General features: G+C 39.8%; 1 protein-coding gene across 3 annotated transcripts in view; it reads right to left on the bottom strand.

Annotated features, from left to right (window-relative positions):
• Positions 1-24517, bottom strand: part of pvrl2l (PVR cell adhesion molecule related 2 like) — a 291646-nt gene that overhangs the window by 133956 nt on the left and 133173 nt on the right. For all 3 annotated transcript variants that reach the window (XM_046059707.1, XM_046059708.1, XM_046059709.1), the window contains exons 4-6: positions 18393-18686; positions 15309-15426; positions 14550-14698 (exon numbers count right to left, since the gene is read on the bottom strand). In XM_046059707.1, the coding sequence (XP_045915663.1) occupies positions 14550-14698; positions 15309-15426; positions 18393-18686 (561 nt within the window). The remainder of the gene's footprint in view (positions 1-14549; positions 14699-15308; positions 15427-18392; positions 18687-24517) is intronic.

Below are 24517 nucleotides of genomic sequence, written 5' to 3'. Positions count from 1 at the left end.
ACTAGTAAGATTCTGTGCTGCAGGATGTGACAGGGTTTATTGGAAATTTGGTAATATGGTACAACAGTAATTAGTAGTAATTACAGCAAACAAACAATCACTTTACCCTTCTGTGTTGCTGTTCGACAAAGACTGACTTTTGACTGGTGAATTTGTACAACATAATCATGTCTGACAGAAAGAAGGGCTCAACGTCATAACGAAACCTTGACTAAAAACCATGGAGGAGTCTTTATTTATCTCTCTTAAGAGAATTTAAGACAGAGACAGTATCCTAGTCTGACTTTATCAATATTTTACATTAGCAGATGGACCCAACTGCTCCATCCAACTCCTACACATTATATAATACAGTGTAAGTACATTTCTTGATAATGCTTCTTTCGATTTAGCCCGATAATCAGACTGAATCACTTCATTTATTCAGTGCTGACACTTTTCATGTTAGCTGATTTCTTGTTATTTTGTTTTGCCCCAACCAATCAGTAGCGAATGACACATCCCTCTTGCTGTCTTGCTGCTAGGAGCACTTAACATTTATCACTATGATCAAATACTAATTTTTTGGGTTGTCGTTTCTGTAAGTTGACCTACAACAACCTGTGCAGTTGCAAAAAAATCTAATTTACACCTATTGCCATTTCTGTGGCATTAATGTAGTTATATTCATGGTAAGGCATAAAGGAAGATGAAGTCGACATTCTTAAACCCACCTACTAAATGCTGATGGGACTACTGTTTCTCCATTTTATGGATACTGCAGTCAATGGACACCAGACCTATATAAATCAGATTTGGGCAAACGGGTGATTCTCTCCTGCCCTCTTCACTCCCTCCTGTCGATCTAGCCTTCCTCTCCTGCTTCCTGCCTTCTTCCCTTACCTGCCTAAAGGTCTTTATGCAACTAACCTTTCCTCTCTGTCTACATCAAACATGTAACCTTGCATCCCCCCTCCTGACCCTCCACCTCTCCTCCCTCTCTCTGCATTGATCAGTCAGTAGAGGATTAGCAGCGGATTTTGATAGCAGTCTGACCACGGCTGACACTGAACAAGCCCTACTGGCTAATTGAAAGACAGCGCACTGGTTTGCAGGATTAAAGACTGCTCTGTCTGGCCAATTACTACACACATGCACACACAAATAAACACAGCGACACACAAACACAGAGCGAGATGGGCGGTTTATTGAGGTTGTTGGATGTGTCAGGCCAGAGGGGAATAGATCGCAGTTGCAACACTGAGAGAAATGAGAAATGTGACTAAGCCCTCGACACAAATCGGATGTTTTGTGTGCATCCATGTGTTTGTCTCCATAGAGGTCAAGACAGTTTGTGTCTGTGTGCTTGCACTGCATTCTGCTTATGTAAGTGATTGTGTGAGTGTCTGTGTGTATTTGTGAGTGTGTAATTGTGTGAATGTGTATCCATACCTGTGAGTGGAAATGAACTACATTTTAAAAAAAAGTGGAAAAAGCGGCTGAGCAGTAGCAGAAGCACAGAGGTAATCACAGACCGCTCCCTTGCCGAGCTTCAGCTCCAGGTAACACAACTAACATCTGACCCTGTGAGTCCAGTGAAGAATGAGCCTGAACATGGGCTCAATGCAGAATGTGCATATAATGAATAAATCTGAGCAAAAGCAAATATGAGATGTATGAATGCAATGCATGTAAAATGAAAGATGGCAATTTGTGCATTTGTACCACATAATAAAATCACATATGTGTACAGCGCACATATTCTATTTGATGTATGTAATGTGTAGTATACACTTTTTCTGTATGTGTGTAGTGAACTATTACATGTAATTCTGCCTGCAGCCAGACAGCTGAAAAAGTGCAGACTTGGATGGCGGATTCAGAAAACCACAACTACTGAAAAGAGAGAAATGAAGAACAGGAAAGAAGCCCAGAGGAGGGTGGATACAGTACATGACGAGTCTATGTGTAAGCGTGTGCTCGTTTGTGCATTCATGGGACACCCACGCTCCCTCTCCCTGATTGAAACCAGCAGTGCTTCGGCTCGGCTCTATCAATGAGCTCACCCTTCTCTTCTGACGGCAGCAGTAAAAGGGAAAGACTTGAAATCTTGACTCCATAAACCTGCAAGGGCCCCAAACGTAAAAAATTTAGGCAAGGAACATAGAAAAGCAAGTATTTCTCTTTCAAATATTTAGACTATATACCATGCAACACCCAAGCCCCTCAGCCCAACCCTACTATTCTGGCTGCGTATCAATAATGGATCCTTTTTCGACAAGATGGATACATTTCAAAGTAGAGACCAGGTTGGGTTGATGGGAAGTCGAATGCTCCACAGACCAGTTTGGTAAGGGTATAAAACTGGAATTCACACCTTTAATGACATCACTCTGGTACAATAGGAAGACTTGGGTGACATTTTATAGATCATTTTCCAACCAAAAAGTATTCATAACAATACTCTTCTACACATGTTTAACCAACAAAGATCTCCCAGTGGTCAGTTCAGTTCTCATTTTGAAATACTATAATGCCAAGAAAGCCCATTTCAATATTACTGTCATGGTTTTGGTTTGTGTTCTATTTGTTCCCTGTTGATTGCGTGAATATGTTTCACCTGTGTTTAATCATCCTGCCACCTTGTGTTTTAAATCTTTGTCTTCCAATTGTTTAGTGTCAAGGTTGTCATCCGTTCTGTGTCAAGTGTCCCTGCCTGTCTTTTGTGCCCATTTTAGGATTTATGTTGGGGATGAGATTTTACCTATTTCTTGTGACTGTGTTATTGGATTTCTTTTGGATTAATGCCTGTGCCCTTTTGGATTTCTTTTGCCTCGAGCTTTGGACTGGTCTCCTGTTTTTGACCCTTGGTGTCATAACAAAAAAATTATAAAAAACATATTTCTTTTGCATATTAAATTAGATGGGCATTTTTTCAGTTTTTCCTCTATCTGATCTAGAACCTTACTTGATATCAGATGGGGGTAGTTGTTCCCTGCCTCCTCCTTTAATGTAAAAAACAGTCCTTGGTGGACAAAACACAAACACCATCTGTAAATTCTTCAAGAGTAGAGGTGCTATTTCTGTGTCTGCGTCTGAAAGCCCTTGTGATCTCGCCGCATTTCAGTTTAATTCTTTGTCTCTGGCACTGCGAATGTCTTGAAGGACAAAAAAGGGACAGGCGCTGGCTGAGAATATAACACCGACTTTCGGCCTGCTTCCCAGAAAATAATCTTGCAGTGAGACTTGGTAGAAATAACCAGACTTTATTCTGTGGACACAGTACCCTCCCTATTCCTCAGTTTTCACCTCTTGAACCCTATTTTTGTTCATTTTCAGTTAATCAAAGGCCTAATCCCCTCTGTTAATTCTGCTAATTTGTTCCTGTACCACACAGCCACTTTTCCACATTTACAGCTATTATGCTCTATGGAAATATTTTGTATTTTAAGCTAATTATAGGCCTAATCCTAATTAGGTGTCATTTATGTACACATAACAGGAAGTTTCCACAAATTTTCTACTTCACTCTACCTCAATTTGCTTTCCTTTAATTATGGATTGACTCAAATGAAAAAAATGCTTTGGAACAGACCTTTAAAATACTTTCTTTGGAATATATTCTTGTATATTAAAATGCAGCTATAACAATGTTTGCTGCCTAAGTAAAAACAAACGAACAAACAAAAAAAGGTATTGACACTGTATTGGTGAATCTAGTAAACATTTGAGATTTTCTGCTGAACACAATGTGTTGTACCAAACTGTACATTCTCTTAACGACCCTAACATGCAAAGCTAGCCGTGAATCTTACATTGAAAAACTATAAGATTCACATTTTTAGTCCTTTTGCACAGACTACAGAAAGAGAGAGAGGAATGAGGAAGTGGAGATACAGTGTTTAGGAGGCCTCATGGCTGCTGAAGTACTCACACAGCCTGACGTTGGGACTGAACTGTTGACCTTTCAATAATGACACCTTCTCTCTCCCTACCAGGCCACCATGCTGCCCCAAACACACATCTGCTATTGTTCCCTGTTGGACAGTGTTTTACTGTACTGTAGATCATGTAATGTTAAACACACAGTAATGCATTACAGGTTTACTCCTCAAGGCCAAATCTGTGATCTGCGCTGATACAGTTATATAAATCTTTTTAAAACACACTGAGGATTTGTGATTATATGATGACAACAAAATTATACATTTTCTTACTAGAGTGTAGTTTCGCCTACTTGTTGGAGTGGTTAAGTAGTATTTATTCTCATTTTGATTCAATATACAAATGTTTTGCATTTAAAGAGCATTCTGCCCCAGAATAAGAATAAACATCACTTACATTTTAATTGCTAGCATGAGGAATAGTCCACTCCCACCATTCATAAAAACACTCTGCTGAGCCAAGGCAGGGCCTGCTTTGCTTCAGGGGTTAATTAGTTTTTGTATCACATGTTATCTTTTGATAACTGCATAGACAGAGCAGGTAATTGAAGTGTTGTAATTTACCAATTCTCTTACAATTTTCTCTCGTTTCTTTCTCTTTCAGTTTCTGATTTCCTGCATTTTCCATAATGCGTTTCAACAATCCACATACACAGAGAATTAACTTGTTGCATTTAACATTGGATTCTACACATAAATTGAAGAGAGAATAACAATAAGTGCAAGGTAGTAACATTTGAATATAAGAAAAACACTGTTATTCAAACCCATCACGGCATCAAGTTATGCTGTACAAATGTCTACTGGGCCTCTTCTATGACAGCTTTCCTTTGTATGAATATGAAATGTTTCAAAAATAGAAGAAAGTAGTACTTGATGTTTAATTCTGAAGAACTGACAACTGGTGGTTTGGGTTGAACACTGATGTTTGGTCTGTTATCCGCTAGGGCTGTGCAATTTATAAAATTTTTAATCACAATTTAGATTTTGGCTTCCAACGATTATAAAAACAAGTTGATCAAATTAAAACGATTATTTTGCTGCATGCTGCTTCGTAATGACACTCGTTTGTCTTTTGTTATAAATCCAGCACACCCTTTCCTTTACAGCGGCACCCCCCCGACCCTCCATAAAAGACGAAACTCCTTCTCATCCAGGCTGTTGCATGATTAGTTCAGCTGGAGCCCACATGACGGGGTTTTAACTGCTAAAACATGCTAGTCGCCATTATTAGCTTAGGCCTATGGTATTTGCTACCCCATACACACACACACACAAAGAATCCCCTGTGCTGAAGTTTAAGATGCTCTTTAAAGTTACTAATATTTGATTACTATTTATTATTTATTGGGCTATTTTGGATAATGCATAATCATTTTTTTAAAAAAAAACAACACATTCATTTTTAAAAGTTGAGTAAAGGAATGATGTTTCCCTAAGTAAATCAGTTATCATGTTATAATAATAATTGTAATTTCAATAATGAACAACATAATCGTGTTTATGATTTTTGCTACAATCGAGCAGCCCTGTTACGCACAATTTATAATACTGTATTATTATCTCTCAAATGTAGTTATCACGCTCTTTGTCATAGTGTGTTGAAATATTAAAACAAACACTTAAAAATAGTGTAATGTCTGACAACTGCCTGAAAAAATTGCTGACGCTATAAAACACCTAATATGTTACCCATAATGAAACTCAGCTCTGTTCTACAGAAGCAATATAGTTTCGTTATCCTCCGCAAAAAAACAACTGGTGATGGGCTGGATTTCCACTGATTGCCCCGGGTAAGTTTCTTTCCGAGACACTCAGTGAGCTCTAACCATAAACCACAAATAAGCACCAGTGGAAATGTTACATACAGCAGAGATTTCTTTCTTTCTTTCTGAGCCATTGCACCGCTGGCGGTAATCTGTTGACTGGACGTTCATCCTGCTGTGAGTCAGATAGAGAAATAGACGGAAGTTACTGCTGCCAGGCACCCGGAGATACTAAGGTTAGATATAAACCTCCCCACGTGGAAGTCTTCACACACCCCCAACTCATATGTTTTTGAGTGTGTGTTTGGGTTTGTGTATTCCCCCCAGGTCTGCGTGCATGTGTGATAAGTCGTAGCCTGGAGGCTTTCTCCTCAGCTCTTATCTCTGACAAACGTTACCCCTACGTGGCTGCGGCCCCAACAGTCACACAGAGGGGGCAACAACTGAGCTTTTGATATCTGGAAGTTTTAGTCCAAGTTCCTCAAGCTTTGTTTTTTTAAGACACATATACAGCCCCCTTCCATTCTCATTATAGGGTGATGAACTTCACTCTGCTATGGAAATGAAACTCATCTGGAAGAAATCCTGTTCTGTGAAGATTTGGATTCACCTGAGCTGTCAGAGTAATCCAACTGATAGCAGATCAGTAATTATGTAGACTGAAAGACACAATAGAATTTAAAAAAGTATTTCCACACGATGGAAATGATATTTGTTATTATTAAAAGTATTTAACATTCACCATCTCAACTCAATCTATGTGACAAAAAATTATTACTCATATTTCTCTATTAAAATCTCTTCTTCTCTTTTTAAGAAACTTTTCCACCATCTGCCCCTCAACCACTCCTCTCTGAAATCTGAAACGTAGCAACTTTCGTTGTGAAAAAATGACAAGAAGTTGCATAGTTAATTCTGTTCAGCCATTAAAATAGCAGTTCCTTTTCACCTAATGTACTTATTTTAAAGAATTTGTCACAGCTCAGGATTTTTCATAAAGAATTTGTGACACTGAACTGTCTCCCCCTGTGTGGTGTGCAACAAAATCACAATTCTGTGAAAACAAGACACAAATGAAATGTCCTTTTCTAGTGAATTCAGTTTAGGCACATCATATATGGCATAACATGTTTGTTAAAGGTCCAGTATGTAATATTTCTGAGGATCAAGGATCAAGGATAAAGCACGTGCTGCAGTGTGTGTGTTGCGGCGTTTGATTTGCATCCATTAACCTACGGACGTCTTTTAATTTCCCCAGTGTTTCCAGGCAGACGAGATTTGCGGGATTCACATTTTCTGATGGCTATTTCAAAGGTGAGTCAAGCAAGCTACAGACTCTTTTTAGTGTCATTCAGAATTTTTTAAAGTAAAAACTTTCAGTTCAACTCAAAATAATGCACTGCTGCAAAAAACATCCCAGCGCTTTTATTTAGCAGGCAAAACCACTAAAGAGGAAGTGATTATGTGAGTAACTATTGCCGTCATGAGATGATTTCTGCACCGCTATCAAGGTACTCATTTATTTTTATTTTTTGCCATAATCTTACCACGGGCCAGAAATTATTGCTGGTGGGCAGTTTTGGTGAAGGTTTATAATCACAGAGAGAGTTAACATGTTTCCCTTGTCAGTGTTTTTATGAACTTCATATATTGTGTGGTTTACAATGGACTGTGGTGGAGAAACAGTGACAATGTTTCAAACTCTTGGCTTACATTTTCCATGTTATCTGTTATCAGTGGCCAAGTCGCCACCAAATACCATATGGTTTTACTGAATAATTAAGTAAATATAATTTCTTAATGATGACGACATCTGTTGTCCTGTGTCAGCCACCGTAGCTATTCTACGTTCTTTGAAGGGGTTAGACTAAAACGTTAGTTGCAATTCACAACCTCACCGCTAGATGCCACGTAATCTTTCACACTTAACCTTTATTAACCACACACAGACACAGCATGCTGTGTTGTAGCTAAGCTCTATCAACACTGTCTGTCGCAGGAGCTAGCCGCCGCTGAAACCCAAACAGCTTTGATAAATCACAGCTGTATGTGTGCAGGCAGACAGTCAAGTCAGACACAGGTAGTAATAATAATGATAATAAGGCAACCACATGGAAACAGCAAGGCTTCCATATTTTGCCAAATTATTTGAAGAAAATAAATAATACACCATTAATGTATCCTGTGAGAAAATTCCTCTCCAGACAAAATAAAAGCAAACAGAGCATTATATTACCAAAATATTTACCAAAGTTTGTCATCTCAGTGGATTTAAACAGTTATTTTGATTAAACATCTGTATTTTTGGCAGCATGGATGTATAAATATCCAAATAAGAGTGAACACCCCGTCAATCTGAGCCAAGAATAAACCATAACTAAACTTATCGTGCACACCTCCCACATCTACAAGATGTTCGGAGGGTTTTACTGTAGTTGCTACAGTTTTGTGGCCTTGGGCCCAAACTAGAGGAAACTAAATCAGCTCCATCAGAGCATTCAGATTAGATGAGATCTGACTGGTAGTCTAAACAGACGGCCATTTCCTGTCTGTAACTGTAGCAACACATCATACAGTATCTACAGCAAGCCCAGAAGAGCCTGAGAGACGTGGTAATTCGGTACAGGTTTATGTTTGTACTTTATGTGTGTGTGAAAGAGACTGGTGAGGACAGTGGGAAATAATTTTATATATGTGTCTCAACCTGTACACGGTAAATCAGTACATAACATCAGTATAGCATTCTTTGAGGTCTAGAAGTACGCACAGTAAAAGCATAATTTCTGTGTGCTATATTTTATGTAAGTAATAACACATGACCAGGTGTCCTGATATATAAAAATAATGGACAAGAGGGAGCGAAAGAACACAGGAGGCAGAGGAAATGTCACGACTTTGTTTCAAGGTGCTTTTCAGCACTGCCTCAACTTTAATTTTTATACATCATGACGCCTCAGTGCATTATCGTGCTTGTGCCACTACCGAAAGAAAAACAGGGTAGGACGTATTCAAGATTCAAAGGTTTTATTTGTCACATGCTCATTCAATATGTGAAAAAAATCAGGGTGGGACAGACTCAAGACTGTGCTAAACAGACTAGTATGTAAGAATAATAAATACCAACATTACTGGGTTAAAAAGGGATTGTTTGATTCTTATCAGTTTAACTCATAGTCACAACCATTTTAAGTGTTATTATTTGTTAACTCAACATCAAGCATGAAGTATTGTTGTTGTGGTAATCTGCAATTTCATTTACAGTACCCTGTACACTGGTTTAGGATGGTGGCTGAACTGTTGAACAGATCTTTGTTTGAAGTCATATTACTTAAAAAAAATCTAATAGTAATCCTTTAATTTCTAAAATGACTTTATCAACATTTTGGAGAGCATTGTACTGAGTTATACTGAACTAATATATTAAGAATATATAATGCTGTTACAACTATGTGTGTTTCATTAAGCCTGTACAGAGGTTAGCCCGGGGATTATGTCCGAGAGAGTCAGTGCCAGCGTTTTCCCCTGTGGCTAGATCATCTGATTATTTTATGCACAGAGCTGCATGGTCCAATTTGTCTGTGTGTGCATGTGTGAAACACTGTCTGTGTGTGTGTGTGTGTGTGTGTGTGTGTGTGTGTGTGTGTGTGTGTGTGTGTGTGTGTGTGTGTGTGTGTGTGTGTGTGTCTGCAAAGTGTGTATGTGTCTTTCCAGTGGACTATCTCGCTTGCTGCAGGCAATCCAGAAAATGCTTCTCCACTGGTCCCCTCAGATGTGACTGTGTGTATGTGTGTTTGAACGGCAACAACAGCCCCCAGCCCAGAGCCAGCTGGACTCCCCATGAAAGGACTGGATGTATGGGGGGGAAGGATGGAGTGATGGGCGGAGGGGTAGAGGACAGAGGGGGTCACAGCCTCCTGCCAGTTCACGCTTCAAACTGGATGAGAAGTCATGGGAGTTTTTAAAGGACTTTCCTGCCACTCTCCTCCTGCTGTTACCTCTGTTTGTGCCTCTCCATCACTTTCAAATTTTTTCACCCTCTCTCTACCTCCAACACTTGCCTTTATCTCTGTTTTCAGCCCTTCTGCAATCTCTTCGTCTTTTTTCTGTTGCCCACCCCAACTTATATCCCCTCCCATCATCCACTCCAATAGTTTTATTTCTGCCAACATCCTCTCCCTCTCTGTCTGTGCACGGTGTGCTGGGCAGATCCAGCTGGCTCCGAGGCAACCAAGCAAGCCATGCATAGCTGGCATCATGTGCATGTGAACGGATGGGAGTTCAGGGTGGGGTTGTGGTGTGTGTGTGTGTGTGTGTGTACGTGCAGTGGTAAAGTGGCTGCTGTACACATTTCACTCCCGTCAGCAAAACACTTCTCTAGCTGTATTACAGTAGCGTTCACTCCTGAGAGCTCAGAATATGAGAGAAATGGACTGTGTGTGAATGTTTATTAGGTTTTTCAAAATGCCTCCAAGCGTCATCCATCTCACACTTCTTTCCTCATTATCCTTCTTCCTCTCCCCGTCAGTCTCTTCTTCCTCCTGCCTCACCTCTCTTCCCCAATCTGTTTTTTTTCCGTCATGCAACCCCACATCCCGTCTCTCAAGTCGTGGCCCTGGTGGAGGCTGAGGGGAAAACATGACACGTGACGACTGCTTGACGGCAGCAGAAAAGCCACACAGCACGGTGCTTTCATCTACCATTTAACAGAACAGAGAGGAGCCGTTAACAGTTCTCAGCAGGGAAATTAGCGGGGTGTGTTGGGGCTGTGTACACAAAGTGCTGGGGTATTAACTGTTACATTATTGAGAGCCAGGGCCTTCCGCGCCTGACAGTTTAGATCTCATGCTGAGAGACTGGAACTGGTTTCTATCACTACAGTTAGAGGCAAGTGGTTTACTCTTACTGTTTTTCTTCAGGAAATGCAGATACTGAACAAATGCAGGATAAATATGATCCTAGGACTTGGTATCTTTTGGTTTTACTGTGTAAATTTGCTGTGCCAGTGAAACTTTTAGAAAACAACTTTATTTGATGATGATGCTTATGAGTTCCATGATAGCTGCACTCCAAAATAAAAAAAGATGTAATCAACTACAGTCACAAATTCTCAGAATAGCGAAGTTTAGATGCACCTTTCCATACCGAGCCATGATATTTTGCATTTCAACTGCAACCAACAGAAGATACCTGTGACTTCTGATATTGTCTTAACTGCCTGGTAGAAGGATGGGAGGCTTCCCCAACCAAAGCTGTGTCTTGTTCTGAACTAATTGGCTCAATACATGCACGGTACTGCATGTGACTACAGAGAATGGACCATTTTAAAATGCTGTGTTCTGCTCTAAGAACTTTCTCAGTACTAGGAGTTTTCCATTGCTGAACCACTGGGAGGTTTTATCCTGAACCAGAACAAGAAATGCAATGCACCAAGGATAGCGGCGCTTTGTTAGCTGTGATATTATTAAACTGTTGCACAAATTACATGATATTCCATTTTTAGTGCTATTTAGTCAGCAGATGAGTTTAAAATATTGCAGGGACGAATAGTCACAATGAGTTGGTTAGATGAAAAGAAGTAACACACACTTCTTGTTGTTTGTGCAAATCAGCTTTCATCACTTTTACTGTGCCATGCTGTCCTATGGAAAACTATTTGATGTGTGTGCACGCTGATCAGAACGCTGATCTCATTGCATGGCTCAGCATGGGTAACCCAGCCATAAGGAAAAATGCCACATGTAACAAACTAATAAACAATTTCATGACACAAGCACAAAATGTCATGTGGGTTCAGAAATTCGGTCACTGGTGTTTAGTTCAGTAGCTCATTTGCTGAATTGTGTTATTTCAAATTATAAAAACATTTTTTTGTAACAGACTTAAAGAACTTCTTAGACAGATGGGCAGTATCATATTCTGGTCAGAGGTTATATGATTTATTTGTTCAGTGGGTTCAGTGGTTTAACTGCTGGTGTGTGCTTTAATTAGTAACTCACATGTTGCTAAATGAGTGGTTTAGGCATGTATATAATCGTTTTTAGGAAGGTGAGTCAAATGATGCTGATCATTTTTTGATTCACTACCAGTGGCAGACCGGCCATCTGGAGTGTTGGGAGTTTTCTTGGTAGGCTGCCTCCAGATTTGGGCCCATGCAGAAGAAAAATATTCTTATTCTATTTTTTATAATCTTTTGGGTGGTGGTTCTTATGGCCGTTCCAGGGAGTGAGCTGGTGGGCTTTGAGGTAAGCTTTCATTATAGGTCATGATTAATCTGCTGTCACACAATTAGAGTTTCGATAATACACATTTGCGATGCTTGAAGGTATTAACATGGTCTTGACGAGGCTAGCTTCCAGCATTTGATCCTTTTTATAATTTCTCCTAGTATAGCATTTATAGTCCAGGGTTATTTGTAGCATTTGTCCCTTGGAGGGCTAAATACCTGACCCTATGGTGTAGTGATTAAGGCTTTTCACTCACCTGTGCTGCATTTTATGTCAAGATGAATGTTGGCTTAATGTTGACTCTGTTGCTCTTGCAACATAAAATAACTTAAAATTTTCCTCAGATTAAATGTTTATATGTTCATTGTGTTTTGATGAGCTGGTGTAATTCAAAAACTATTGTTCACTGTAAACCACCTAAAAGAATAGAGTTAGTTTTCTAACCTTGACACCAACTTCAATAAGACATGCACATTTTATAATGGAGTATCTGGTCAGCAAAAAGTAGGATTCGTCAAACATAATAATGCTGAAATATTACCATTTGCATTTAGCAGGTAGCACAGACACACAAAGCGAGGATTTCTACAATGACAAACGTGGCTCTGTCAGCCCACACCTCGCCAGCTTCAGTGTTCAAGTTCTGGCACTCACTTTCTATAAGTAAAGGTGTTAAACTGACAGAAGTCAATATGTGACTTTATACCCTTCTAGTTATTTTCCTGTGGAACACAGGCAAACCGTGAAACACCAAGGACGCATTTAACATAGCAGAGGATGAATCACACAGTCTGGGCTCGATCTCAGGTACTTTCATGAAAGATAAGAAAAAGACGTGTGTGTGTGTGTGTGTGTGTGTGTGTGTGTGTGTGTGTGTGTGTGTATGTGCGTGTGCAAGTCTTCCAAGCGTGGACTCCAGAGGTTTTACATGTCTGTAAAGGATTTCCATTTGTTAAGCTTACGTGTGTGTGCTAGAAGGGGTAAGAGTACCCTCCCTGATACTTTTAGTCCGTCACAATGCTAGCAAGAACAGTAGCAGCTTAGCCACTTCTGAACCTCCCACACATCCCTCCCAACGCACTGCCTGGCTACAAAGCATCTTTGTTCTCAGAGGAGACAATTCAAATCTCCAGCTCAGATTTCCCACGGATTTTCTAAATGTAGCTTTCTCTCTGTATTTTGGCAAAAGAACAGAAGTTGTTTTTTGTTTTGTTTTGTTGTAAGCTCAACATGGCGATTATTTAAAGTAATTCCTCAAAAAAGAATTGAAGATGATGGAAGGAAAGCATTTTGACAAGTCAAGCAGGCAGTGAGGAGTGCAACACTGTGGGAACACACACGAGGTAAAAAAACAGAAGAAGATATTAACAGGTTTCAAGGTCTGCTTGCTGAACGGCGGTGTGGCATTTCAGTTCCTGGGTGTGTGTGCACGTGCCTGTGAGTACAGGTGTATATGTGTGTCCAATCAATGTGCGCATGAGAGGGAAGAGGAAGAGGAAAAACCCTGACTGAACACCTTGGCAACAGCAGCTGAATCACCAGACTAGCAAACGTCAAAAGACCGAGCAGAGAGATCAAGTGTGCATGCAGAGAACCCGTCATTCTCTTATCAGACAGAAGGGGAGATTAATAGGTAAAAGAGGAAAGAAAACATAAAAGAAGAAAGATAGAGCACATAGAGCACTCATGCTTAGGAGGTGTTAGTTGTGTAAAATAAAAATGCAAAGAAGGAAAAAGGTAAAACAAACAAAAAAAAAAAAAACAAGAAAGAAAACAAACCTGGGCAGACTGGCTCACACCAACTTGAACCCCTTGGAAGAATTTAAAAACCGCCCAACAATCCCAACACCGTCATGTCCACCACAGGGCCAATATGCTGTAACAAGGGCCCACTCTCACACTAATAAACCACAATTCACATTCAATTTGTGTCCAGCAGAGCTACAGTTTCCCAGCTGTAGTGTGGCCATATAGACTCCAGTTTCAAGAGAGTGGTTTCGATCTGAAGTTATAAACATTTCGAGTTGGCCCTTGTCCTGCAATTTGGCTCTGCTATGGGGAAAAGGTCAATCAAAAGTCTTGCTGAAAGCTGGCCAGCAAGGAGCAAAACATGACAAATATCCAATGGGAAGACTGAGAGTGACCAGCATCCCTGCAGATCTCAGATCAGCCCTGATCCCAGCATGTGTGTGTGATTTATGTTTATGTGCATGCATGTGTGCAAGTGTATCTGCATGACTGAGGAAGGATGTGACCTGTATGTGCATGCAATTGTCCATTTGAGCGTGGGAATGTGCATGTGTCAAGGCATACAGAACAGAATTTAAATGTGCACGTACATCTGTGCACGGGATAATGCATGGAGTAGCATCAGTTAACCGTGTGACTCACAGTGTGTGTGTGTGTGTGTGTGTGTGTGTGTGTGTGTGTGTGTGTGTGTGTGTTAGAAAAGCGCATGCTGTTTGAGAAAATTGTCCTGTTGTGTTAGACGGAACATTCGGCTGTGTCACCTGTGTGTGTTCAACATATTAGTAAATATGCATGTGTCTGTATTCTATGTTGTGCGTGTCTGTCCACACTTCCTGTGCATACAAAGCAAGTATGTGTGTGTGCTGTCTGTGGTTTGATGGACTCACCGATGACGATAGTGGTGATCTGGTGCCTGCTGGCCCCGTGCTTATTCTTGACCTCGCAGATGAAAGTGGTGTTGACGGCGTCGTCCACCTTCCTCACTGTCAGCTTGTTGCCATCCACCATCACATTGTCTGGCAAAGCACCGGATGCCCTGGAGAGAAGGAAGCAGAAGAGAAAGAAAGGAAGGAAAGAGGAATGGAGCGGGGGAGTTAGGTGGTGAAGAGGAGATTTGGTTGAGATGAAAAAGGAAAAGATGAGTAAAGCGGGAGGTGATGGAGGGAGAGAGAAAAAGACAAGAGGGATAACAGAAGAAAAAAGAAAAGATAGGAGAGAGGGAGAGATTAATGTAAAAGATGATGAAACAAAAGAAAATCAAAAAGATTAATCGATGAGAGAGGGAGAGAGGAAAGTTAGTAAAGACATAACAGAGAAAGATGGGAAAAGAGAGATAGAAAGATGAAAACAAGAAAAAAAAGAGAGGCTTTGTGACTGTGATTTTCAAAGATTGCATTAATGTGAGCAAAATCAGACATGTGAACAGCCGTTCTGTCTCCCTGCTCAATATTCATCAAGAAAATCACACACACGCATACACACACATCACTGCACGCCATCTGTCCATCAGAATGGGATGTTAAGAGCATTTGTGTTGATCAAAGAAATTATCATTAAAAACGAAGGGTTGTTATACATGCTTCTGTTGTGATTATAGCAACAATTAGAAACTCTGTCACTGCAAAGAAGGAATGTGTGATTCTTACGCGGTCCAGGTGACGGTGGTGGGCGCAGGGTTGGCGTTGGCCAGGCAAAATAGCACAGCGTCTGAACGGCCAACGTACCAGTTGTTGTCGTAGCCCTCTATGGATACAGAGGGGGGGTCTGAAATTGAGATTCAAAAAGATGTTTGACATTATCTGGTTTGCTCAGAGTACCCTGAGCCACCCACAGTACAATGTATTGACATGTTAATGTATACTTTGTTTGATTTATTATGAGTCTAGTCATCATCTCAAAATGTAAGACCACTCCTAATTAAAAATAAGACCTTAAGGTTTAAAAACCTTTTAACCTGTTTAAGGATCGGTAGGTGCCCTTGACCTCTTCCCACTTTGCAACACTATAGTGCCCTCTAGCAAGCAAGCTCAACTAGCTCTGACACCAGCTATTTACTGGTTTCAGACACACAGTGCAAGATTATCTCTCTTTTCAGCAAGATCAACCTGCGTGGATCGTAATGTCTGTCAAATGTTGCAGACTAGTAATAACGTTATATAAAGAATGTCACCGTTGGAATCACACTCACAAGCGTCTTTTCGTGACATGAAGGGGCTGTGTGTGCAGTGTACTGTAAGACTGGGTTAGAGGATTGATAGTAAACAGGATGAGACTGCCTGCATGAATATCTGACATTTTGAGATGTTTTATTAATCTGTGTCAAACTGTTGCATCACAAACAAAGCCTCAATGCATGCGGGAAAAGGGCTGGTGTGCCCTGTATCTGTAGTGATGTGTGTAAGCTCTGGTGTATCTTGAGTAAAAATATCAAAAATGTGGATGAAAAAATGTTACCTTAAAGAGTTTTTCCCCTGAAATCAAGGCACTCTTATACCAGGAGGATGAGAAAATCAGTTAGTGTCACTCTCGTAAGAGTCTTATGTTAAAGTGAAGGCACACCAAAGCAATGATGTGTGTAGGAAGTTAAAACAGGCAGAACAGAAAAGCTTAGCTCTGTTTCCCTTCACATTTTCATGTTAAAAATCTAAAGACAGAGAGAAAGAGAGAGATTGAAAAAAAGAGGGAGAGGTAGACAGAGAGAGGAGTGTGGGGAGAGGCCAAGACAGTGAGAGAAAGAAGCAGCAGGACAGGAGGGCAAGTGTGAGGTGTGATGTATGTTCCTCCTAGAGAGCGTTGACCTATAAAAGCTGATCTGAGTTACACAACAGACAGGAGACATGATCCCTCACACCATCACTAAACTAACACATACACAGCGAGGAGTGACAGTGTTTAAATGTGTGTGCCCTGGTATTTCTATCTATGCGAGGACCAATTTTGAATTTCTGCTGGTCCTGCCCTTGATTAAGGGATGCTTTTAGTGTTAAAGTTAGAATTAGGTTTCAGTTAAGGGTTGGAGACTAAGGAATGAGTGTCCTCAAAAGTATTGTATATAAGCTATATAAGTTTGTCTTACAGCCCACAAGATACATGACATGACATGACAAATTGACAGGTGAGATCCTTTAGCTTTATTTGTGTTCACATTTGACTATACTTGTGGTTATAGTTGTATACATACTGCATATACGCCCACGCACACATTACTGTAATACTTAATACTGTACTCGCACAGATGCTAAAGCTGCTTACCATACATACTCATCTACACAGCTGGTGTACCATATATGTTTCTTAAAAGGTCATTTGACAGCTTGATGGGCCTGGATGACCCTGTGTATGAGAGTGGGTGTGTGGCCAAGGGTCTTGGTTCATGTGGAAGAATTTCTTGTGTTGGTTTATTAATATGTATTCCTCGTTATTTCTTGCAACAGCTTGACAGGCAGTTTGGTGATGTGCAGATTATAAAAGGAGACTGAACAAAGACAATCTGTTCCATCTGACAGCGAGGTCACACAGTTGAGACAATGCTCAGCGCATCCCTAAATCTCTGTAAAGCCATGCTGAACCTGTCTAATATTTTAATCCCATGTAAATTATAATGGAATTTAAGGGATTCGATATAAGCAAGTTGTGTGTGCACATTTGTGTGTAAACGTGTGTTCTTGATTTTCTATACTGCTGAGGGCCAAAAGTCCTAAAAGATCAAAAACATGAAAACGTTCATGTGAGGCTACAATTAATGCAGTGCACTGTACCGCCGTTGAACGGCCAATCAACTAAAGTAATTTATTTAATAAAATGTATCTTAATTATAGGCTACTGTATCAGTTAATAAATTAGCAAACCAGGTATCATCTGGTAAACATGTGCTAGTTGAATAGAGGTTTAAAATAACTTCAGCCAAGGCACAGTTTCGTTTTAAGCTCCTGTTCCCTCACAAAATTCACCTAGAGGGAAGTCCCAGCAGCTGACTGTATAATGACCTGCCTCCATAATAAATTAATTACTGTTTAATTATTAAGTACGTGAACACTGGGAGCAGAAATTTGTCCACCATTATCATATACATTCAAACAACGATCAGTCTCTCTGCACATGATGTTTACATCATGTTCTCAAACGTATTAGACACTCCAATATACTTTGCAGGGCCGCTATACCCTATGTACATAGGCCTTTACACAGGTATTGCATTATAGAAACACTGACTTTTACAACAAATCTACAATACGGTTTATTGTATTATTGTGTTAAACCCGCAGTGTTTAAACTATGCACAAGTAAAAATGTGTCTTCAGATGTTACAGCACATAGACCAGATGTTGTTTTATTTAGATCATTAGAGAGGTAACTTGGAAGTGCTTTAGAAGGCAGTATTGTGGACAAAGTGCTGCATACAACATTAAAATCATTCTCATCATTGCAGTCTCACAGCTTGGATTTAAATGTGGACTGATTGTTTTGTTTGGCAATCTGTGTAATGTTTATAGATTGGTGGTGAAGTGTCTACAGGTAACTGCCTAAATAAAGGCCTAAAGGCTTTGGCAAGTCACTGATCTGTGTCTAAAGTTGTTGGCAGCTGGATCTTTCGATCAAGTCACTGGTTTGTATCCTTATTTGGACCCATGACACATGATAGCAAAAGTATCCCCTGGGGTTATACATCATTTATTTTCAAGACATTCTTATGTGATATATAATTATTAAAGTGTGTATGTCTTTCTTACACTCCACAGAGAGTTTGACAGGGTAAGCCCACGGCCGCTCCTGTGTCTTCTGGTCAACCATGCAGGTCACCTCCCTGCCATTATCTGCGGGCGTGGGAACCAGCCGATACTCGCTGCGTACTGTCACCGTGCCATCCGGTCCGTTCAGGGTGGTGGTTGTGTGGTTCCCTCCAACCGATGCCAGCCACTTGATGGTGGCTGCCGGTTTGCCGTCTGCCGCCTCACACTGGGCCACCACCACCGACTTGGATCCAGCTTGGACGGTCAAAACTTTGGCTGAGTTCTTAGGCTTGGCTAGGGGCAGAGAATGAGAAGATTAAGTGAAAAATAGGGAAAAAGACATAGAAACAGGGGACTAAAAGTCAGACAATGGAAAAGGGAAAGGAAAGGCAAGGGACATAAATGAGGCAGGAGAGGAGACGAAACGGCTGCTGTATAGCTAACATGCAGAGACCAGCCGGTTTCGCAGAGCCATCAACCCAGAAACCCAGCTCTAGACAGCCATACTGACAGCTCTCTTGCTACTACAACTAAAATCACAACTACATATGTATTGGATTAGAATCACAAACTCCACTTTTAAGGCATTATAGAACATGATAATTATTTTAAAAATGTCATGTTTTTTCATGATTTAATGACAGCTGGAATGCTCTTAGAATAATACAGAACAAAGCACATCCCTGGCATACTTGTGAAAATCTTGCACAAGAAAACTTTTCAGAGAAAAAAGTAAGAAAACAACCTTGTCATTGGCTCAATTATAATGTTTTTTTTACACCAACTAATGGGTTTAGAGTGAGCTTCATCATCACAATTGTTTTGTAGGCAGTCCCCCAACTGAAGTGAAACATCAAACATACATTTAACGAGGCTTTCACATTACAACAGTAATAGAGAAAACATTGCTTTTCCTTCTTCCATCAAATTAGATTTGTTAAATCAAACTGGACTTGTTCTATAAATGGCAATGTTCCATGAAAATGTCCTTCCTTTCTTAAAGAAAAAACGCAACCTCTGACACACAATCAATCAATCTGTAAATGTCAGTGAATTCCATTATTTTGTGATGTCAAGTGTTGCAATTTACTTTTTTGTTATGTCCACTCTTCTTAAACGTGTCATCTTGTGCTGCAGGGTGTGATTTAGTAAATTTCCCCTAAATGCCATTCCATCTTTTGGCAGTATGTGTAGAGAGACAGTAATGGACATATTGGAATTGAAAGATTTTACTTATCAAGCAGAAAATCAACCAATTATTGAAAACAGATTTATTTTGCTAGAGCATTGCCTGCTGTTTCATTGAGGCAGTGGAGAAATTGGTTTGTCTGTGAGTTCTTTGGTGGATTTCTTTCTACTAAACATGTCGAGAAAGTAGTTCTTGTTTTTTGATTCGAAGGGACTGATATCAAAGTTTGCTTCTATATATTTTTTAAGTTGACAAATTTCTGGAGCCAACTTCGAATACACCTGGATTGCAAATATTTCAACATATTGACATACTTTTAATTTGGATAATCAGTCACAATAATAGGAAAAATATACCACCCATCAACAAAACCAACCTACAAATGTTAAGTGTAAGATTAGCCTTTATCTTTAATGTATCCATTGGAGGTTTCATTTAAATTGGTGCAATTTGTATGGCAAATTCATGGACATGGTCACAGGCACAAATATTTTGTGCCAATATATTGCATCAAGTTCAACTTTGGTGAACTTTGACCCGCTAAATTGTGCCTGTGTTGCACCATCCATCCATCTATCGTCAACTGCGTCAACTTTCCAACATTCACCTCGGCCAAATCATCACTTTATTTGGACCGAATAAAATTATTGGCTGTGCTTATTAGCTTATTACAGTCATACAACAGCCACATGTGCTGTTTTTTTATTTTGTTATTGGGATGCAAAGATAATTTCAACAAATGTAAAACTTATTCTGAAATAAAATGCTTACTCCAGCTTCAATTTCTTATCACTATTTCTTTATGTCAATTTACAGATTTAGCTATTTGCTGTTTAGCCAATTAAAATAGCAAAGCTCATTTTATCATCTTTGATATTTTAATTGGCTTCAAAGCTGGTCTTAAATCCAAATCCAGGTAGCATTAAAAAGATCTTAAGTCTTACATTTACAGTGGGGAGAACAAGTATTTGATACACTGCTGAATTTGCAGGTTTTCCTACTTACAAAAGCATGTGAAGGTCTGTAATTTTTATCATAGGTACAATTCAACTGTGAGAGACGGAATCTAAAACAAAAATCCAGAAAATCACATTGTATGATTTTTAAATAATTAATTTGCATTTTATTGCATGACATAAGTATTTGATACATCAGAAAAGCAGAACTTAATATTTGGTACAGAAACCTTTGTTTGCAATTACTGAGATCATACGTTTCCTGTAGTTCTTGACCAGGTTTGCACACACTGCAGCAGGGATTTTGGCCCACTCCTCTATACAGACCTTCTCCAGATCCTTCAGGTTTCGGGGCTGTCGCTGGGCAATACGGACTTTCAGCTCCCTCCAAAGATTTTCTATTGGGTTCAGTTCTGGTGACTGGCTAGGCCACTCCAGGACCTTGAGATGCTTCTTATGGAGCCACTTTTAAGTTGCCCTGGCTGTGTGTTTCGGGCCGCTGTCATGCTGGAAGACCAGCCACGACCCATCTTCAATGCTCTTACTGAGGGAAGGAGGTTGTTGGCCATGACAGCGTAGTGTGTTACTAATGGTTTTCTTTGAGACTGTGGTCCCAGCTCTCTTCAGGTCATTGACCAGGTCCTGCCGTGTAGTTCTGGCCTGATCTCCTCACAGGTAACGAGTTCAAACAGGTGCAGTTAATGCAGGTAACGAGTGGAGAACAGGAGGGCTTCTTAAAGAAGAACTAACAGGTCTGTGAGAGCCGGAATTCTTACTGGTTGGTAGGTGATCAAATACTTATGTCATGCAATAAAATGCAAATTAATTATTTAAAAATCATACAATGTGATTTTCTGGATTTTTGTTTTAGATTCCGTTTCTCACAGTTGAAGTGTACCTTTGATAAAAAATTACAGACGTCTACATGCTTTGTATGTAGGAAAACCTGCAAAATCAGCAGTGTATCAAATACTTTTCCCCACTGTAGTCTGAAATCTGATGTATACTAGGACAACGGTAAAACAAGGCAGGCATAGACTTGGATAGCTGAGACGAAGAGAGACGAGAGGAGAGAGTTCAGACATGAAGGAGATAAACAAAAGAGAGGAGAGAAGATACAGACAAGAAGGACGACAGAGGAGTTGAAATAGACAGAGAGGGAACTACAGAGTGGCAGAAAGGGGTTTGAATTGATCTGCAGGCTTTAACAAGTCGGGAGTATCCCTGATGTGTTTCGTGACATTGCATCCAATTGAGCCCACTGCTACCCCCCACATCGGTCTGAGGCATTCTGAGTACAGAGTAATTAGATGGCAACTGGAAAGCCATGCTAATGGAGCTGAATAAACACTGCACCCCTCCCCCATGGTAGTATCAACAGGCTGAATGCAAGAGACTGACAGAGGGACAGAAGAAATGCATTACATGAATTTTCCTAACACCGTTAACTGCATGAGGTGTGTTTGATTTATAAAACCAAGCACTTAGAAAGCTTAAAAGGTGAACACATTTCTGTAGAATATTCATATTCACCACATGCTTTCGTTTTAGGTATTCAAATTGCATTTTGATGAGTGTTTAGCCAAGGACTGTGGTTTTTATAACAGAAGTATTGCAGTCATGAACTCCCACTCACATTTGTAGATTACAATATGGAGATATTATTTGCACTCTAGAAACAATTAGACTTTAAAATTTAAAATTTCCATGTAAGGGCCATTTGCGTGCCTTCCTTCAGAGAGACATTAGCTGTGAAACACTGTCCCTGTGACTGGTACATATTTTCAGAATGGCAAGATGCTTGCCCTAACTTGAACCTGAAGATGGTCTTACTTTTCACCTTGGCAGCATTTACAGAACAAGGCATGTGACTGGAAGATTGCCAATTTGAATCATAAACAAGCCGGGAGTATTTGCCAAGTGCGAAGATTTGTAACTGAGTGCGAAGCCGGCTGTTGCTGAATTAAGGTGGCATTCATACAGGACAGCTGACATCTGTCATAGTCACAGACTTTGTGTTAAAACCAACCAGACACCCAGAAAGCAAATTAGTGAAGTTCAGTACTGACCCACATTAATACTTACATTTGACCCACATTCTGCAATGCAATAACAGTGATGAGGCTATTGCTGCTAACTGGCTGCAAGGACACCAACTTAACCTTGATATTGTGCAGAACTGGGCCAGATCCCAGCCACACTGTAGCCTTTTCAAGACCCCAACTCTAAAGCAGATTACAAGTGGTGTGTTGCTCTTGGCCCAGTATCAAAATGCTGCACATACAGTATCTTGCATGCAGTTAGTTAGAGATGAGGCATTTTTGGACCAAAGCCTCCTTGCCATAGCCATAACTGACCCATTTACTTCCTTAAATCAACCAAATTTCACCCAGAATCATCTCCTATCCGAGTTTGCGGTGTCTATCTCTCGAAACTGTTTAAAGCAATCTGTACAAATTTTAGAGGCTGATGAAATCCACATCATGTTTATGCTAAACTAAGAGCCTGTTACCATTGTCACTGTGAGCATGTTAGCACTGTGATGTTAACATTTAGCTCAAATCACAGCTGTGCCTAATTACAGCCTCACAAAGCTGCTAGCATGGTTGTAGCAGTTATTCTTATTTGATCGTTCAAAAGTCTAACTTAAGTGAAACTTTGACATGCTGCTTATTGACATTTTCATACACTGCCACGGCCTGTCAATGTCATCCATCAACCCATCTCCCTATGTTTCAAAATTCATCCCAAGCAGGCTTCCCCAGACAAAAAAAAAAGAGAGAAAAAGTGAACATGGCCACTTTCTGAAGATTAATTTGTTAGCCTATACTTGAACTCCATTGGTTCAAGTGCAAAATGGAAACCATCTATATCTTCCATACTGCCTACATAACCTATAATATGTCACCAGTGATAAACAAGGTTTTCCACATGAAGTAGGATCACCAAATGATGTCTGGTAACATTGAAACTGAGCCTGCAGAGCAGACATATTTGGCTTCAGCAGCATTGGCTGGCGGCATATATCAGTGTTTCCTCCCTCTCTAAACATGGATTTATTCACTGCTGTACCCTTAAAAATGAAGCCAAGTGACATATTTTTTATTTTCTACTTTGCTGCATACATTAGCCAAAAATCAATAAAAGCTTCTGGATCTTGTTAAATTTGTGGAATTCATGTCTCACCAGCTGCCCAGGTTCGTAAACATCTTCTCTCAGCTTGACACACTGCTGCTGAATATTTCCAGACAATGTTGGGAAAAACATCTGTTTGGCTCTCTACATATTCCTCAACTGTTAACAATACATGAATATTCAAGGGACACAGGAATAGTTTATACTGCAATTTTTCTGTTGTCTGTGTGTTGTTATGACAACCCATTATTGGCTGCTAGAATGTTGACAAAATGCATTAATTTAAGTTTGAGACTAAGTTAGCTAATTTAAGCTTGAGAGCACAAGTGTCTAAAAAGAATAATTTACAAAGTCACAACTTGCAAAAACTAAAAATTGAAAAGATAATTTTGACTTCTAAAACCACCTCAGACTTTCCTCTGAATACAGATACAAAAAGCACCTTGAGGCCTTGCAATTCAAGAATCTTTATGCTGCGGCATTTAACTGCATGTTGACTGATTCAGCATTCATATTTGATGGCAAATGTAAAGGCATTTTTCTTTTAAACTTACCCTTTCTATTATCAACAACTCAGCAATTTAAAGTATGGGGATGCTGTTCCAATTCAACACAGTTGTTGGTACACAGAAACATTTGTTATTTTTAGGTTATCTTTTTGTGGCATAAAGGTCCTCCTTAACTGAGGATGTCAGTAACTATGGAAGTTAATATATTTCAATTAAATTAAGATATAAATATTTTGAAAAACAAAAAAGCACCAATAAACATATTGAACAATATGTTTATCGGGAAAACAATATTCTTACTGCTGTTGGCCACTGAGCAGCTGACTGGAACTATCA

Source organism: Micropterus dolomieu, linkage group LG09 (genome assembly GCF_021292245.1).
Source record: "Micropterus dolomieu isolate WLL.071019.BEF.003 ecotype Adirondacks linkage group LG09, ASM2129224v1, whole genome shotgun sequence".
NCBI classification, from domain to species: Eukaryota; Metazoa; Chordata; class Actinopteri; order Centrarchiformes; family Centrarchidae; genus Micropterus; species Micropterus dolomieu.
This window is presented reverse-complemented; position numbering and strand designations above follow the sequence as displayed.